At 43.5% G+C, this 18960-nt stretch overlaps 1 protein-coding gene across 1 annotated transcript in view; it reads left to right on the forward strand.

Annotated features, from left to right (window-relative positions):
* The window catches only part of NDRG1 (N-myc downstream regulated 1), a 39938-nt gene that overhangs the window by 620 nt on the left and 20358 nt on the right, over positions 1-18960 (forward strand). Inside the window, exons 2-3 of the mRNA XM_075141126.1 lie at positions 13392-13470; positions 16184-16219. Of these exons, the coding sequence (XP_074997227.1) occupies positions 13408-13470; positions 16184-16219 (99 nt within the window). The 5' untranslated portion in view covers positions 13392-13407. The remainder of the gene's footprint in view (positions 1-13391; positions 13471-16183; positions 16220-18960) is intronic.

Below are 18960 nucleotides of genomic sequence, written 5' to 3' on the forward strand. Positions count from 1 at the left end.
TCGTATGTGATGATAGGCGCAGTTTGCTGTCCGTGCTTCCAGGCATTGCTCAGGTTCAGGGCACTTCATGGTAGTGTTCGCAGTGGAGGCACAGCCGCGTACTGGGTCTGATGAAATAAGTGATTTCACTTCTGCTAGGGAGGATGCTTTGGTTAACGGTTTCCACTGTGTTATGGTTTTCCTATGAAACGCTTGCAAACTGGCATTGCTCACTGTTTTACCTACTGTTTTATGAAGACCACAGTCCCTGATTTTGCACCCCATCTGCAGAATAGGACTCCCTTTAGGCTTCAGATAGAAGTATTTACCAACTATGTTACTTGGACTTTTTTCTCCTCAGTTGTCTGTTTAAATAGGAACTATATTTTGAACCTAGAAAATGCAGTTGTAGTGGCATAAAAGAGGTTAAAGACAACCTGAAGCTTTCTGTCCAGACTCTTTGCAAGGTGTTGCACTGTTTTAAATTCTTCTGGCGTTTTGTCAACTTTTTTTTTGTGTGTCAAAGATACACAGCTGCTGAAAAACTCACCATTCAGGGCAAGCAATGGAAATAGCCTGTAAACAGGAGCTATCAAATGCTTCAGATAAACATGTGAGAAGCCTGCCTTGCTGGTTTTAGTCTTGGCTGTTACAGGCATTAACTTATATCAAAACTTCAGCCAGTGGCATTAAACTGGTGCACTTTGAGCTTGGCTCTGGGATCATGTTTTTTAAAATTTTGTGCTCTTTTAACCAGAGTCTAATGTAGTTTGACATAGAATGACTGCGTTTTTATCACAAGTACTTAGTCAACAGCAGGCAGCTAATGCTGTACAATGTCCTGTGCACAGCAAGAATTTAATGACTGTGGGTGAAATGGTAAAATTCAGGAGTAGGTGCAGCAAAAATAGTGTTTCTTAAAGGTTTTTACAGTCCCCTGAGTACTAGTAAGCTCTGTGCCCTTCAAGAAGAATAATGCATGGATGTATTCAGGATGAACTGGTGTGTGTTTTGACATGGACAATACGATGGAAACGGATTTTAATGTAGTAATAAGAGACTACTTCGGGTGTGTATGGTTTTTGTACCTAGTATTTTTCAGTATAACTGAACAGATGCCATGGCATAACCGTTTGGGGAACTGGAGACCGCAACTTCTGAATCTGAGTTCCTTGCACTGCAATTCAGCAGTGTCCTGGTTTTGGCTGGGATAATGCTGTGTTTTGGATTTAGGATGAGAAGAATGTTGATAACACATGGATGTTTCAGTTGTTGCTAAGTAGTGTTTACACTGGTCAAGGACTTTTCAGCTTCCCATGCTCTGCCAGGTGCACAAGAAGCTGGGAGGGAGCATAGCCAGGACAGCTGAGCCAACGGGGTATTCCATACCATATGACGTCATGCTCAGTATGTAAACTAGGGGGAGTTGTCTGGGAAGCAGCGATTGCTGCTCGGGGACTGGCTGGACATCGGTTGGTGGGTGGTGAGCCATTGCATTGTGCATCACTCATTTTGTATATTCTATCATCATTATTGTTACTATTATTTTCCCTTGCTTTTCTGTTCTATTAAACTGTCTTTATTTCAATCCACAAATTTTACCTTCTTTTTGATTCTCTCCCCCATCCCACCGGAGGTGAGGGGAGTGACCGAGTGGCTGCGTGGTGCTTGGCTGCCTGCCGGGTTAAACCACAGCAAGCAGATACCTGAATGGGCTGGATTTCAACTCTGAAAACTTTGAATCAAAATTTCTGCAATCAGCGAACTGAGAGATGAACTCATCCCCTTGAGAACGGGCACTCTGCAAAAGTGGCTGGCCTCAAACCAGGCTGGGGGAGAGGGGTCTAGAAGGTCTTGACAAGCTGGGGTTTTCATTTGTTTCCCTTAGGAAAAAGGGTTTGTGTACTGATTCCCTCCGTTCATTGGCCCTTCTACCCAAGGTGACAGCAGGACAGAGATGTCAAAGTGTCAGGTGTCCACAGAATTTGGCAGTAGCCAAAGAAGTTACACCCACTGCTGAGGGAGCACGGCCCCATGCGCCTGCCTGTGTTGGGAACCGGCATCCGCACCGCCAAAAAACAGACTCTCTAAGTTTTTCTGTTTCTCCCCTGCACAATGGCTTCTTTGTTCTTGCCAAAATAAAAAGGCATGCTAAAACCGTGACAGATCATCTGGGTAGATTGTATGAATGCTCAGTAAAAACAGCAGGATTCCCAATTTTCTTTAGTCCAGTGGGAGATATTCTGCTCTTTGAATATTCCTTTTTTGCATTATGACAGTTACATGGGGAGATCACAGTGCACCTTGGGAAGCACTTTGGCATAGCAGTCTGGTCCTTAAAAATATTTAAAGGCAGTTGAGTAATTTGCTCTTGTAGTTCAGGTGGGATTAGCAGCGAACTGTTGTGAGAAAAATTCTTTGATTCAGATTTTTAAACCTAAGTGATTAATTTGACTGAAGTGCAACATACATCTTCTCATGACCAGCTTAAGGGATTTTGGCAAACTTCTAACTTCCCATAGAAAATACTGTTTTTCCACTTAACCTCATTAGAGCCTGAGAATCTGTTGCACAAAACGTGGAGTATATATGTAATGAGACATTTCCTGCTTTTATTGTCTCAAAATAGACAAAGAGTGAAAGAAAAGATACAGAAGGGGTGAAACTGGCTTGAAGCTCTTCAGAATGAAGACAACTAGAAACTGTGACACTCTCAAAAATAATACGAATTCTAACTGTGGTGGATCAGCAATGTTTACATCATGCGTAAAGCTGGAAGCCGAAGGCAGCAAAAGCCTGTTTGCTGTTGAGGGAGAGCACAGCCAGGGAAACCAACAGCCTGAATCGGTTCAGTCCCAGCAGTATGCAGCAAGAGTGACTTTCTCTGGTTGCTCTGGTTTGACCACTTGAAAGGAAACTCCTCTGAAACCCAGGAGATGCAGCTGCTTGATGTTAGTGGTGATGAAATGCTGGGTCTTGAGACCAAGCACGACTTCCAGCTGACACTTTGTTGATACTGAACTTCCACGTTGTGTTGCAGCACCCAGAAATCTCAGGCAGAAGTACGGAAGAACCCACTTGGTCCTGTCACTCTTTCGCTAAATAAATGGTATTGAGTGTAGACTGCCCTTCAGCTTTTAGGTGTAAATTTGTAAGTTTACTTAATGTGCCTTCTGGGTGAAGAGCTTTCCTGGACTGTTGCGTGGGCGGTGGATCTCCACCTGCCAGCAGGTCAGGGAAGCCATAGTTACCCCTCTGCCATCCGTCAAAAGCTCTGTCCCCAAAAGTTGCAATTAAATTACTTTCTAGAAAGTCATGGGGAAATACTCTGAAACTGTTTAAAAGCCTGAGAGTAAGGCAAGCCCGATTTCGGGTTTTGTGTCGCTACGGATGACTAAAATCTGGGTTAGGCCTCTTGGAAATCAATGGCTATGAATATAATGGCTATTGAACTCGCTGTTTCTCTCAGATGCTGGTGGGTTTTTTCCCTATCTGTGTCACTTCCAGAGCCCTGGGTAACTTCAGCGGGGCCAGTCAGCGGGAGGTAATCCCTGTTGTTAATTCCCCTTGGCTGCGGAGATGGAGCAGCAGTCAGGAACCATTCAGAACTTCTCCTGGATACGTGATCATGTATCGTTAAAGTCTTATTATGACATAATTAAACTCAATACTGAGCGTCCCTGAGAATCAGTACCGTTATTCGCCATTTTAATCCAGCAAGTGTTCGGAGAGTAAAGCCTGCAATTATCCAAGTTTCGGACTGGAATGTGCAAGCTCCTATGTCGGACGATGAGGGAGAGGAGTTTAGTTTTACTTTTAACTAAGGGCTGCTGCAGGATCGGGCCTGTTTTGTTTCCCAACTGGCAGGAGAGTGTTGTCTTTGGACAATGCCCAGCGGTTTGCCGTCAAATGGGGTGTTCGCCATGCAGAGGTGCTCCGCAGCGTGCTTGCTGATGCACAGCTGGACGGCCCCTGCTGATGAAATTTTCCACGGCTGTATCTGTTTGTACGAAGCAGGATGTATGTCAATTTTGCTGGTCTTGTTTTGTGTGGCTGATCACGTTTCCTATGTTTCTTTTGGGTTTTGTGCTACTTCCTTTCAGTTAATTGTCACAATTTTAATATATCTTTTTCATCTGTCAGTCAGGTTTTTTTCTCTTTATAGCTGGAAGTTGGTCAATGCAGATCTTCCTTTTCAAGCCCTGTTTTTAAAACTGGATATTGACTACTTTTCCAAGCCTTTAACTGGCTGCTTCCTGTCTGAACTAAGTATAGCTTCAAAAGTATACCTCTTTTAGCTTCTTTTCTACCATGGATGTGTAAAGCCAGTCTGCTAGTACTGTACGGATGATACAAAAATTAATGGAAAGAGCAAACCTTAGGAGCTAGTGCAGCATGAAAACCTCACTGACTGTAAAACAAGTCTTTCCATGTGCTTTCAACCATCCCTTTGGTTTTTTATATGTGTGTTGTTTTTTTCTGTCCTTGCCATTTCACCACTCTTCCAACTTGACTTCTTTAAGAAATTCTGACTTTTTTAGGAAGCAAAAACTAAGTGCTACGATCTTAATCTTTAATGCCCCTGACGAAGACTCTGTAGGTGGAGGCACTGGTGTTCAAAGCAGTGGTAACATATTTTATTTATATATGTGTGTGTTTATTGGTAGACATAAGGTGAAATAGGAAAGTAATCAGCAAAGTAGAATGCAACTTTTAAAGGAACCTTTATTTGTGAACACAGTAAGCAGACATCCAGACGGGAAATGCACTGTTAGAGGAAGGAAGGATTGCTCTTGCTGTGGGTTTTTCATTTGCTTCCTTCAGGAAGCTCGTGTGCACCTTGTCAAACTAATGATGTCATTTTCCTACTGCTATACTTCTAGAGTGCTCTAAACATATTTTGTATCTATTGTATGTAACATATCCCTGCTAAATTTTAAGATGCATTTGTGTCCTTGGACAAAGTTGCGACGTACTGGGTTATGTGACTGTCCTATGAAAGAGAGGCATTGCAGAGTTTTATGATGACCCTTTATATTTTGGCAAATTCAAAATACTATTTTTTTCCTAGATGATACAATTTAAGAACATTGCAATTTTTTAATGTGAAACATACTGAATTTTATGAAGTTGTGCATAAAATCCCAATCTTAAATAAAAACTTGGACATGCATAACTCCAACCCCTCTTGTAAACAAAGCTTGGAAAGTGATGACTAAGTTCTTTGCCTGATGTAATAGATGCTAACCTGGAGCATGGATGGGTAAGGTTTTTTGAAAAAAAATCAGCTGAGGATGAAGAATTGCTTTTTGCCCACTTTGAAGGATTTTGAAGGCCTTATTTTGAGAAACAGGGAGTATTCTGGCACTGGATGGTGCTGAGTTAGACACTCCCTCACCAGTCCCATCTGTTGTGATACAGGCAGGAGCGTGCTTAGCCCTGAGGAAGATCATATTGTATCTCTAGGTGCTGAGGCTTGCAGGCAAATCTAGTCCTGTGTAGTTCAACATGTGCAAATGCTTAAATTTGGGTAATTTTATAATGGGACTTTCCTGTGAAGAATGAAAGATGTGTCTGTAACACAATGGCCATTTGTGCAACATTTGATTCCAGATTAAGATCTAGAATGCTGAAGTTCATACTGGAAAAGAGGAGTGGGAGCTCACAGGAACAAAATAATATCCATAAATTATACTTTCCTCCTCAAAACCAAACAAAAACTCTGACACTTGTCATGGAAAACTTCAGCCCAGACATTTTGGCAAGGATCATAAAGAGAACTTGTAACAGCAACGAGCAAGCAATTTTAATAGGTGGTAGAACAAGTTGTATATGTACTCAGAAGTTGTAACCCATATAGTACGACCTAATGAATAAATGTAAATTAAGATACATCATCAACCTTAGCTGTGATGTTTTGTTAAGTACTCATCTTTGCAACATCAACATGCAAAACATATAAAAAGAAACCACTTTTTACAAGGGTGCAACCTAGAGAACCCGATAACATTCCTCCTCTCTGAGTATACCACAAGCCTGTCCCTTCTGGAATAATCTCAGTACGTTTTTGCCTCTAACTTGCACAGAACCACCCACTTTTTGAAGCAGTTGCAGCTGGGCAGAAGCTATGAACTATTAAAGCATGGCAGATTGAGAACAGGAGGGGGTGGGGAGCATGGCCTGACACTGGTGAGCTGCAGGAACAATAGCTTGTTTCTTGTCTGTTTAGACTGCAGTCGTCGTGGCAGAAACCATCTATGCCATGTTATGAAATGCTCAGTGCATCTTTGCAGTATTCGTTTTTTAATCTGCCCCCAATAGCCAGGTGCAAGGCGGGTGTCGGGATCTGTACCAACGCATCGCCTTTAATCTCTGCTTAAGACCTTTATGTTTGCAGTCAGCTGAAGGAGGATGCAGAGAGGGATGTTGGGAGGATGCTAGGAGGGTGCTGGGGCAGAGGAAGGAGACAGGCTGGCTTGGTGGGATAAAAAACCGAAGCCTGGGAAGGCAGCTGATTGCTCTTCACTTTTTCCACCCCTGGTGCTGACACCCACAGCCTGAGTCGTTTAAAGCCAACGGACAATATTGGCATCATGTGTTTCCAAATAAACTTAGGCTGCCACTCAGATGTCGGGTTTCTTACGAAAGCCCCGGGTTCCCCTACCTCCACCCTGTGCCATCGTGCTCTGCAAGGACTGTTTGCAGCCACGTCGGCCACGAGCGGTGGCGCTTGAGGAGGTAGGTTGGGATGACAGCAGTCTTTGTAGCTAAAAAGTCCTGGGAATCACTAGTATTTTTAATCTCTTTAGAGAAACTTCACATTATTGGAGATACCTCTGTGAAAAGTGGTTATGACCAGAAGCAGTTTCAGGTGCCAGATGCTAAAGACACCTGAATTTCAGAACTTCATTAGGGTTTGTAATCTGTCCCTCATGGAGTTGTCATATTATAGCGTAGGTAGTATTAGGGATTGCTACAACAGGAAAAAAACTGAAGACATTGCAAGCTCTCCATTTCCCTGCCGCTAGGAATAGAATAGCTGCTTGTTATATTGGGGGCGGGGGAGGACACAACGACAGGGGCGTCCAGCATAGGGGAGGTGGGGACTGCAGGCATGTCCTTTGGCTAGCACACCAACCCTTTCCACAGCCAGTTTCTGCTCTCATGAAGCATGGGAGGACCCTGAGCTTTCCAAGGAACATTCCTCATTGCATCCCACAGCAAGAGGATTGTGCAAACTGTGTTGCAACAGTTTTCTTGCTCAACATCTGCGGAGTAGACAGAAGGGTTGCATCCAGCTCACTTTGTTTTGATGCTACTATCGACGTGCAGCTGCCAGAGCATATCGTGTGTGTGAAGAGTAACCAGTCCCTGGTCTGAGGAACTGGCAGTTTAAAGGCTGTAACCAGTCCCTGGTCTGAGGAACTGGCAGTTTAAAGGCTGTAACCGGTCCCAGAGCGATTGCAGCTGAACAGCTCTGTGCCCGTACAGGCACCGGCGCCAGTCGGACAAGCGAAAAACAGCCAGAAGAAAAGGACTGGAGATGAGCCTGGAGGTCTTGTCTTTCTAACCGCACGGGTATGCCAAAGCCAAGGGCAAGCTGCGGGAGATGCTGCGGACCCGCACCTGCGCCTTGCTCCTGGGAGCTGGCTGGGATCGGCCGCTGGCTCCGTCCTCGCGGTCATCTGCGTGCGGCTTCGCCCGGCTGTTACTTGGCACAGGGCTCAAGGTCTTGGCTAAAATGTTTCGGTTTTCTGATCAGATTTATCAGCATGTAAGTCTAAACTTAAGAATGGCTAAAATTTTAAGCCCTTCTTGGTTTTTGGCTTTGAAAATCACTGGTATGCTACATTATGCTCCTAAAAACCCACTTTTTTTTTTCCTGGATGCCAGCCTGAGCTCTTATTTTCAACTAGAGCCTTCACTAAAGCATGCTGGTGGAGTAGCTCACAAAGGAGGTTGAAAGGAAATAAAAGCAAATTGGTTAGAAACAAACAAAATAATTAAATGGAGTATCGGCAGTGAGCTGTGCTTGGAGAGGGCTGGGTGATGGCGATTCACGGGACGTCTGAATCAGAGGCCACCAGGCAGCATAGCTGTTTCAGTTCCCTGATATTATTTCATTTAATGCTTTGGTTCCTGACCTTTTCTGATTTGAAACTTTAGGTTATTTAAGGGTTATGCTTCTGAGCTTCCTTTGTGTCAGGTTATTAACTTTTAGTTGCACATTGAGATAGTCACGTATAACCAGAGTTGAAGGAAACCCAGAGAGTCCCAAGCAGTTGAGTGTCTTCAGCTTTTGACACTTGCTGCTCAAACTGTTTAGTCAGATGCTACTTAACTGTCAAAAGTCATCTGTGTTTTTTTTTTTTAAAAAGGGGAGGAACTTCTATTAAAACCTCTGTCTTGATTTATTGTGTGAAACTATGTCAGAGAAAATCACTAACCCAGTACACAAAGGACCTCGTGACACCAGTGCCTGTAACAAAGAGTAGCTTAAACAGGGCATGGAGTAGGCAGATGCTTATGCATGAACTGGTTTGGATGCTTGCAAAATGAGTAACTTTCAAATGAATCACGAACAGGAAGATTAGATTTGTCAAGTTTATTATAAAATATCTGAAATGTAAACTGCACTTAATGAGAGTGTTCATTGTGGACCATAACCATACATGAGTGCTATTAACTGATGTCCACTTGTCTCTGTTTAGAGGAGACAAGTTTTTTCAAGCTGCTCTCCAGTTTACAGTAACCATCATTTTTTATTTTAGGGCCAGTCAGACTAGTTTACAGCATTTACTGTTAATGACTGGAAGAGGTCTACCTGACCGTATGTAAGGCTCAAATGCTGTTTGAGCATCACAGTAACTTTCCTTGCTTCGCTGTCAGAGGCCTGAGCTGCTTGGTTATTTTTCTGACCTGGAACTGGTGGTGGTCTTTGCTAATCAACTTCTGCAGAGCTCTGGAGACATCTTAGCTCTCTCCATCCTTGCCTCATCCCTGCTTTAATAGTGCTTTGAGCTGCTGCAGATACACAAAGCCTCAAATTGCTACCCCTGTCCTTCCTACCCACTTTGGTGCCTGACCTCTGAGGACACTTGTGGCTTTCGAGGGATAAAGTGCAGAGTGATGTGGCTGGCTTGGAAACACCTCCCACGTGTGACCCCGGAGCCCAAGTCTCGCGTGGTCCCTCTTCAAAGAGAGCAACAGCAGTGCTTGGGAGCCGTGGCCAATTGTGCCCACGGCCTTCTCCCTCCTCTCCTTGTCATTAGATGCTCATAAGTATTTAATCCCATGTGTAAAGTGATTGCTGTCCCTCCTGCGTCCTCACTTGCAAAGATGGAAATGCCATCAGGCTGCTCTGGTGAGGTTACCCTTCTGTATGTCAGTACTCAAAAGGAGAATAATCTCTGCTGCCAGTGGTTAAACAAGCTGTTTTGAGGAAATTGCCGCCTTTATGAAATGCTCAGGCAGGAGTCTTTTCCTGTTCTTTGTTTTCCGTGACAGCATGTAAATAAAAAACAGTTGGGTGTGAGGGCAGAGGTAAATCCTGCGGTGCTGGTAGCAGTTCCCCCAGCCCTTCATGGATGATGCACCCCGAGGCACAAACTCGGAGAGCCATATGCGTGTGTCTTCGGCAGGATAACGTTTGAAAGGAGGGATCTTTGAACTTGTTTCACTTCTGCGCTTGGAATGAATTTGGTCACGTATATTAGGATTACCTAATGTTTGGTACTTATGATTGCAACATTGCTGGTGGCCAAGGATGAATGGCCCGATGTGTGGCTTCTTAGCTGCTTTGCATACTGTTGTGTGCTGCCCATCCGTCCGGTGTCCCCTGCTGCCAAAACACGGCCCCAGTGATGACTGTCCCTCCAACGATGATGCTCTGAACTTTTAAGAGCAAAATAATCGGGCTCAGTAAAATGATTCCTGAGCTACTAGCCTTGGTTATGACACTTGCTGCGGCGGTTTTGGAGCAGTGGGTTTGGGCTGGAATGGGTACAGAAAAGCTTCTTTGAATGAAATTAGTGAACACAGTATTGCACAGCTGACTTCACCCCTCCCTGCACCCCCCTTGCTTCCTAGGGACTGGTCCGCTGCCTTTCCTGCTAGTTGGTAAAGGTGCATATGGGATCAGCTTTAAAGCACTTTGCCAGCTGCAAAGGTGCCTTAAACCTTTTTTTTTTTGTAGTCAGAAGTATGGTTGTTTTAAAACTTAATCCTCTGAGCAGCAATTGTAACAAGTATCTGGGTGCAGGGTGGTGGGTGGCTGCTGGGTGGAGGTGGCTTGTCCTGCAGAGGAGAACTTGGGATGTCTTAGCGGGTGGAATTGGCCAAGTGGAGTGAAAAAAAGTTGTTTTTCTCCAAGTTGGCAACTTTACACTACTGCTTGCAGATATAAATGAACTTTGTCTTTTGAAGACTTCTGTGAGGCAAGTGCTTGAAATGTGTATAAAGGAATGCTTGTACGGTTATCTCTTTGGGGGAGTTACGCAGTTACATTAGCTTCGAGCTGCCCTGTCACAAAGCACCTATTTGGAGATTATAAAATTTGTGCTGAACATGGGTGGTACAAAACCATTTCCCCAGCATCTTTCTCTTTGGAAAATAAGATGGTTTTCACAGTGCTGTCAGATAGCTCTCATTAACAAATATTGTTGTGCTGCCTTATCACAAGGTTGTTTCTTGGTGGGAATGTTTCAGGTATTCCTGATGCAGAGAAGGAAAACCCGGAGCTTGGAAATGCCTGATCTGAGAACATTATGTGGCTCCAGGATCTGGTATCTTTCCAAAAACGAGAACTTGGTACACGTTGGGCTTTTGTTCAGCAGACTTGATGGCAGTCCCGTAATCTGCTGGTCAGCACTTCCTAGTGCTGGTTCTTTCGGAAACATAGAACAACAACTTTGAACTAGTATGAAAACAGGATTGTTTTTTAAGGCTATAAAAGGCATCCATCTTGTTCTTTTTGGCACAGTTTTTTTGGTCATTTGTAGTCAATGCTCCGAGTCCCTGAAAATCTGAAACTATCCCGTGTAAACAACTTTCTTCCACAAACACTAGCTGTGGCTTTGTTCCCCGAGCTGCTGCTTACTGGAAAACTGCAGGGGACCTGGCTTCTTACTTTCCTCCCCTATAGGCAAAGCATGGCAAAATTTCTTGCACTTCTAGCCCCTATTGCAGAATTAGGTGCAACATTAAAGTGCTATTTCTGTCTTAACAGAATTTGCTAAATTGCAAAAAAAAAAAAAGTTCTTTGAGTTAGGTGCAATTGCATGTAAATATTTTCGACCTCCAAATATTGCAGCAGCATGTATTTTCCCTCTCTGCCATGCACAATTGCTCACTGTGTAGAATGGCAGATTACATAGATGGCCGTAATTACAAAAATATGTAACACTATTTCTAAAATGTCACTTGCAGTTGCTTGAAATTTTGGCAAACTTGTTTTTTTCTTGTTCTTTATGATTAAAATCTGTAATGGGCAAAATGTACTGGAAAACCTGGAGGAAAAGGGTGAAACAGAGTGACTGCTGGGGAATTAACTCTGTCATGACTCTTCTGACCATTTAAGTATCATCTCTGGTGCCTTCTTGTAAATTTGGATTACAAATTACTGGCAATGGAGTCAATGTTGTTCCTGTCCCCATGCCTCAAGTGATGGGGTTAAATATTCATGAAGCATTTCTCTAAGCTTAAAATCCCCTCTATAATTTTTTACCAAAAATCCACCCAATTGCATAGCTAGCAAGCAGGGTTCCTTAAATCTGAAGCTGTTTGCATGTGCATGGACACCAGCGTTTTTTCAGCGTTAACTTTCTTAATCTGTGTGTGCCACTCCATAGCTTCCTGCAGCATCCAGGCGTCTTGCAAACTTTCTCACTAGAGCATCTTTGCCCAGGGAAAAGTGCATCAAGTTATCCCATGGGGCAGAGTAAAAATGATGCTGCTGCCACTGCCGGCTCCTGGATACTCCTGTGGGCTTCACAGCCCCTTGGGCACCGGGTCATTTATGTAGACAGGGTTGATTGGCTTAAATCAGATATAAGTCAGGAGGTGGGAAATCGTGGTTTAAAGAATCAATTTAAATTTTGTTCTGTAGTTTTATGCTTGTCTTCAGGAAAATTGTTAATAATTAAAATGTTTGCAGTTACGCTTAGTCAATAATTCCTAAATGTGTTTCAGCCTTTTGGGTTGCTTTGAGTACACTTACGCATATGCTTCACTTGAGACAGTTCTAAACTTTTCTTAAAAAATAAATAATTGACTTGTTTTATAATTGTGTAGTTAATACATATCCAATTTTGTCCAAAGATGCCCAAAACCCACATGACATGCATTTCTCCAGCAGGCCAGAGAATATATAACAAACATACTTTGACTTTTGTGTTTGTCGTCTTGCTGTTAAAACAAGTTCTGGTATCTCTTTTGAGAACTGTTTCTGGTCATTCATTAGAACTTCGCAGGGATCAGCCCTCTGCCTCTGGCACCTTATCTGTGGCAAGAGAATGCAAACATGCCGTTCTTCTTTTTAACTCCCAGTTTGAACTGATTCGGTGGCTGAACCGAGATGCCTGTTGGTCCGAGTGCAGAAGGCGTCCTGCCCCTGCAGCACAGCCCGCTGCTCCGGCTGCCTCGGCACTCCCCTCTTCAGGGTTCGGCCGTACCCGTGTTCCCGGTTAAGGTTCCCGCAGACGAGGGCGGAAAACATGGGTATCGCCATGCTGGTCCTCTCCTAGAGCAGGATACAGAAATCTCGTTCCTTACTTTGGCAGTTTTGAAAATAGCATTATTGCGCGCTCCTTCTCGGTGTCCGCTTAAAGAAGTATCTGTTTTACTTGGTACTGTTGCTTGTGCAGATCAAGGAAGGTGTTTTTGTCCCAGAGAATGGAGCACATCGATCTGAGAGAAAAATGATGCTAATGAGCGTCCAGTTCAGTTTTCTTATAGTAAAGATCTGGGGGATGGAGAAGGAGCCTGCATCAAAAAAAAAAAAAGAAAGAAAAAAAAGAAGAAAAAAAAAGTTCAGAGATAAGTATTCAAGCTAATTTCAGAAGGTGGTTGTGCAGACTTGGCTGTGCCTCCTTTCACCTGTGAAATGACAATTTCCATGACTCTCTGTACTGGTCCCTGCCCTGTTTCCTTCAGCATTCCCCTGAAGCTGCCAAACTTTTGTTTGATCTTGCAGCCTTAATATTTCTTTAATCTCGTATTGTGCAGGAGTGTGTATATAAATAAAGCAGGGAGGCATTTTACAAGAGATTCATAACCTTCTTGCAAAGGTCTTTTAAACTATAACCTGAGACAGTGGGTCATTGGTGGCGGGGTTGGGTGGAGCAGGATCTTTATTTGTTCCCGTATTTAATCTTTGATGCAAGCTGAGAACAAGTCTTCTTTCATCTTTGCAGATACCAGCTACTGACCATGTCAACAGAGTTCCAGGATGCTCACCTTGCCGAGGTGAAACCTCTGGTGGAGAAGGAGGAGGTAATTATTTTGAAGCTTTCTAGAGCTTATGTGTTTTACTTCAGGGCTGCTGTTGGAACTGCAGATGTGTTCTTAGGTTAGTTCTAACATACCGTATGGAAGAAACAAGTAGGAGAAACTGGAGATGGAATAAGAGTGGGGTTTTTTTCTAAATAATGCAAAACTGAGCCTTAATTATTTGCTCTTTCTTGGTCTTTGGTTTTACTCTTCTCTAGTGCTAATTTGGTGGTGACATTTTTTCTTTTCTGAATAACAACAGCTCTGGGTGTCTTTAGCAATTTTGAATGATGCCAATTGGGCGATCTCATGTACATCCATCTATACCTATAGACTTCTCAATGTAAAGATACAAACTTTGCTCTGTCGGCTGCCTTTCAAGGAGGCACAGAGAGAGCCTTTACTTCTCCTTTGGGCACATCTGAGCCCGGAGGTGCGGCTGTGCCCCATCTGGTCCCCTCTGACTGCACTGAGCTAGGAGTTACAGTCAGACTGCTACCAGGTCTGCAACCGGCTGGGTGTGCGCAAGCCGCAGCCTTTCCTCTGGGGTTGCAGTGTAGAAACATCCTAGATTTTTTTTTTGCTTAACCTTGTTGTACTTCTCTCCATTTGTTTTTGCACCATTTTCTTCAAAAATCTGCCCACAGCATCTGGGTTCAGTGGCTGGCTGACTCTTTGGTGGTAGCAATACTCTGTGCTTTGGTGCGTTCCTGGCAAATAATTCACAGTAATACGTGAAGGAACCTCTCAGCTTTTTTTCTTGAATCAAAATGAAGATTTTTCTTTTGTTCCCAATGATTGTAATTCTTGACAATGATGTATTTAAATGTGTTGGGTTTTTTTCTGGTTTTCTACACTAGAACTATTCATTGCTCTATCTGCTACTTTCTTTTTTATTCCCTACCTCTTTTGCGTAAACACTTCAGAAAATCGTTTCCACTTGTGACTGCAGTGAAATGGCTAGAGAAACTTTAAACACAGCTCCTTTGCCAAGGACATTGCATGAAAGCTGAGCTTGTTTGGATACCAGTGAATGCAGCACTGAAACTTTTCAGAAACTAAGATCCCTTTTTAATGCCAATATTGTTCAGTAGTAGCAAAGCAAAGGAGATACTAAGCAGAAGTCCTATGGGTACTGAAATGCCTTTGCTTCAAAGTTCAGAAATATCTTAAAACACTGATTAACTCCCTGGGTTTCTACAGCATGTAGATCAAAAGTTGGAATCTTGACAAAGAATCATATATGCTTTTATTCATGATGTTACCTTAAGTTTTGTCTACGTGGGGAAACTAGCACAGAGTTTGATTTCTTCTGTGGCCATTCTTAACACAGATGAAGGAAGTTACTTATGTATTTTGAGAAAGTGGAGAAGATTGCCCTGAAGGACACTCAGCATGTTCTCAGGTTAACAGTGAGCTGGTGTTGGTGGGTGATGCGCTCTGGCTTGTCGTGCTTAGGTTTCTTCTACAGCTGAGTCTTCGTTCCCAAACAGCGATGAGCCTTATTTCATATGCTGTCTATACAGATGCCACGTATGCTTATTCCTTTCAACTCTAGACCCCACTGGAACAACAGTGTATGCAACTAGCTATGTTTAAAAGGTCGTGAGACCAACAGTATAGTAAGATTAAAACCCAGCATATTGCCTAAAGCTAAGACTGTGTAAAATGACTTCCACAAGCTCAGTCAGCTCTTTAGCTACTTGTTTGTGTGTACAAGACTGCCTAATTGCCTAAAGATCACAGCTCTAGAGTCCTCTCATAAGTATGGGTTGGACTGCAATGCTTTGAGGTCCACCATTTGAGACAATATTGCCCAAGACAGCAGCTGTATTGCTTCTGACATCTTCTGTCCTTAATTTCCCTGGGCTTCTGGGACTGAGTGACCTCCTTGACAGCATCCTAAGCTTTGCTTTTTATCTCAATACTTTTTTCAAGATTTGGCTTCTCTGTCATACTCTGCAGTGTAAAAAGTGCTCTTCCCTCTGTTTTCAGCCCTCCAGTGAAATACGAGTGTGACTTCTTCCTTGTCTTTTAATAAAAGGAGGTGACTCTAAGACACTTCCTCCTTTGAAGTTACAAGCCTCTTAGACTATGGGAGGTGGGGAGGATGTCACCTAACTCGTTCTCTGCTGGAGATCCTCGACAGGCGTAGGAGCTTGTCAGTAATAGCAATGGCTGGTCACAGGTTGGAACGGACCTCTCCGTGTCCAGACAACCTCCCAAACATAATAAGGCCTAATTTTGGCTAGGATAAAACCCTTCCCATCTTCCACACTGTGTAACCAAATCCTGGTGATGATCGCTTAACTGAGTTGCAAGTGCTCAGCGCATGCTTGGACAACGGCTTTCCATCCTAGGCAGGACTGAGGTGGGCTGTTGGCTGTCCCATGGCTACAATAAGCAATGGAGAGACGTTCAGTGTTTTACTGCTCCGAGTTTTCCAGTAATTTAACTATAACTGAAGATGCACCAGCTTTTGTGCTTTATTTTGCTGGTCTATAATATAGTATTTTACTGCTTTCATGTTCTCCGTGAAGATTAGTAGGTAAAAGCTCTTGGGTGAATCTTGACGTTCAGCAAAAGAGCTTTCGTTGAATGAAGGCATGGGACAGAGCTCTCGGCCTCAGAACCAGTGGGTTAGAACATGTGTTCCAGCGCAGATTTCTGTAGCTGCCAAAATTACCTGCATTAATGCTTTAAAATCTCTTCACAGGCCATCACTCGCCTCCTTCCAGACTTTGACGTTCAGGCAAGTAAAGCTATTCTTTTTTTTTTTTGGTAAAAGGGGAAACTGAATTGACATTTGAGAAGACAGCAAAATGTGATCAGAAATGACTGACTGCTCGCCAGAAATACTGTTGCTGTGGGAGAGGGCTCTGAATGGGGCTCTGTCGTAGTGGTGTGAAGGGGACTGCAGGAGGTCTTTTCAGACTGAAGCTGAGAAAGTTTCATCCAAAAGAGGTGGCTGGGTGGCAAGCAGCTCTATTCTTGCTAAGAGAATGAGATTCTTCAGCAGTGGCAGTGAAAGCAAAATATTCCTCTCCCACACGGACACATACTTTGCCCAATTAATTTGCTTTCATTAGCGGTGCACGTGCATTTCCTCTGAGGAAATGTCCCTCTCGATGTATCCCATTATGTCGTTGAAAGTTCCCAAAGGATTCGTGAAGCCTGTGGAGCTGTGGAAGGTGCTAAGCAATCAATTTTGCCCCTAACGAGAGTGATGGTAGTTTCCGTATGTGTATTTACAGCCAGAACATAAGAGTTCCTAAGGCGCACCGTTAGGTCAGGTGGTGGCTTTGCACCTTCCCCATGTGTCATGCTTTTGAAAGGTGACTTTAACTCTCTTAGCTCCTCTTGTGTATTATTTTATCATCATTTGGGCTTCTGACTGAGAAGTTTGTCCTCGCTGGTTCTTAAGCTGAGGCTAAGGAGTCAGGCTGGGTTGAACTGGGAGGGAGACCAGTGAGGCTTGTACCTGCCCCGACAAAAAGAGTGAGCGGTGAATTCCCGTCGCTGAGGACAGGAAGGAGTATGTGTCGAGAAAGGAGGCTCAGCAGGTGTCTTATTTTTATCAAGGGGGTGTAGGGCGGGAGGTAGATTGTGCAGGAATAATGAAAGCCGTTAAATTGTTGTAGCCTCTTGAATGTGCAGGCAGAGGCCCTTGGAGGAAATAACCCTTCTGTACATTGTGGCACGTTGCACTTCAGTTGCACCTGTCTATATTTTTATTCAATGCTGTGCAAATTGGTTAAAAATTCAGCACAAACTCAGCAATCTTTTCGCTGGAAATGAAGGGAGACAGTTATCTCAAACATCTTTACCATCTTTCAATGGCTCTTACTTCTGTAGTAAACCTGTAGTTTACGTTAATCCTGCATCTTCCCCCTCATCCTTTCTAATGATGAAATCTACTGCCTGAAGACTGGGTGAATGTAAGTTAAAGGTGTCGCCATGCGGCTTCCTGCAGGACTGTGCATGGGAAAAGCTTTCTGTTTGGGTCCAGATTGATCACTTGTTCTAAATAAATCTGAATCCCAGATTAAGTATGCCAACAGGAATACTGCAGTATTTTGATTAAGAATCCAGAAGTGACCCATATTTCATTTCTATTCTTGGAATAAATTTGCTTGGTTTGTAAACCATGTGTATATATAGATTTTTTTTTTAACTTGCAAGATCAAATTCTCTAAGCCTTTTTGGGTTTTTTCCATGTTTTGGATTAACTGTTGCTAATCCAGACCAGTGGTTCTTGACATTTAGCCCTGTTCTGACAGCTCTTGCTTTTTAATGATCTTTCTTTCTTTGAGTTTAATCTTTGGTTGTTCTAGTTCAGGAAGGAAAAATGTGGAAGAACAGTCTCAATCTGTTATGTTAAGAACTGCCGCTGCAAAGGAGGCTTAGCTTTGGTCCTTAAAACCCTACCTACATGTCTTTAAGTTCTTCTATGATTGATTTATGAAAAAGGTGCTTTGGAGCTGTTAAGAGAGCCTTGCTTACTTAGTTCATTAGAGAAGTTCATGTGTGGCCCTGGAGGACCCAGGTCACTCGGCACTGATGCTGCAACTCATGTGTGCTCTTAATGAGCGACCTGTCCCGTGAGCCACACTTGGGAGGGGGGTGGACCTGGCCGGGGAAGGAGGTGATCAGCACTGGGCAGGATGGAGCTCCTTACTTAGTGCCTGTGTGTGGATGTGGGTGTCCACCATATCACTTGCAACTCGTCTGTCCTTTTGAGGACAAGTTATGCAGTGTCCAGTTAATAACTATGTTTTGGCCACTAGTGAAAAAGTAGTGACTGCCTGTGAGGTGTGTTGGTTCCAAGAATAAATTATATCTAGTTATTCAGATTTGGAACGAGACTGACTCTTATTTCACATGCTGTTTTAGACAGACCTGAGTTAAACGTACTTTTCCATTTTTGAAGTAAGCCACTGTATAGTGCCATATCGCCCCTTCTGAAAGCACACATTGCAAGACGTGTATGTGGTTATTCTCTGGAGGAAAGCTTTCATGGAGTGACTAGGGCATGGCCAAGACAAGAGATGGAATAACTGACAGCTCTGAACTACCTCTAGTCAGCACTATATGTCTGTCTGTACGTCTGTCTGTGGCACCTACCTGAAAATTTAAGTGAGGGTCCCCTGCCTCCCAAGAAGGGGGATGTTCCTGAGCCAACCTCTTTTAGCACAATTAATGATAAACTGGTGCAGGGCAGTGTGCCCTGTGCTGCTTTGTGTTGGCTTAATGCCAAACACGTTTTAATTGTATTTCCAGTTTGATGTGTTTGCCTATTCTCTAGCTTGGTAGCACTGGAACCGATGGAGACCTGGCTCCTCGTCACCATATATAATTCTCTTAGCTTTGTGTTTCAGAAGCGAGCAGTCCATCAGGAGACTGCTTTCTCAATAACTAAGCAAAACTTTCCGAGCTGTGCAGCAGCCGTAGGTGGCAGAGATGAGTTTGTCCCTTGCAATTCGTGGCTCATGG

This window comes from Calonectris borealis, chromosome 2 (assembly GCF_964195595.1).
Source record: "Calonectris borealis chromosome 2, bCalBor7.hap1.2, whole genome shotgun sequence".
Lineage (NCBI taxonomy): Eukaryota > Metazoa > Chordata > Aves > Procellariiformes > Procellariidae > Calonectris > Calonectris borealis.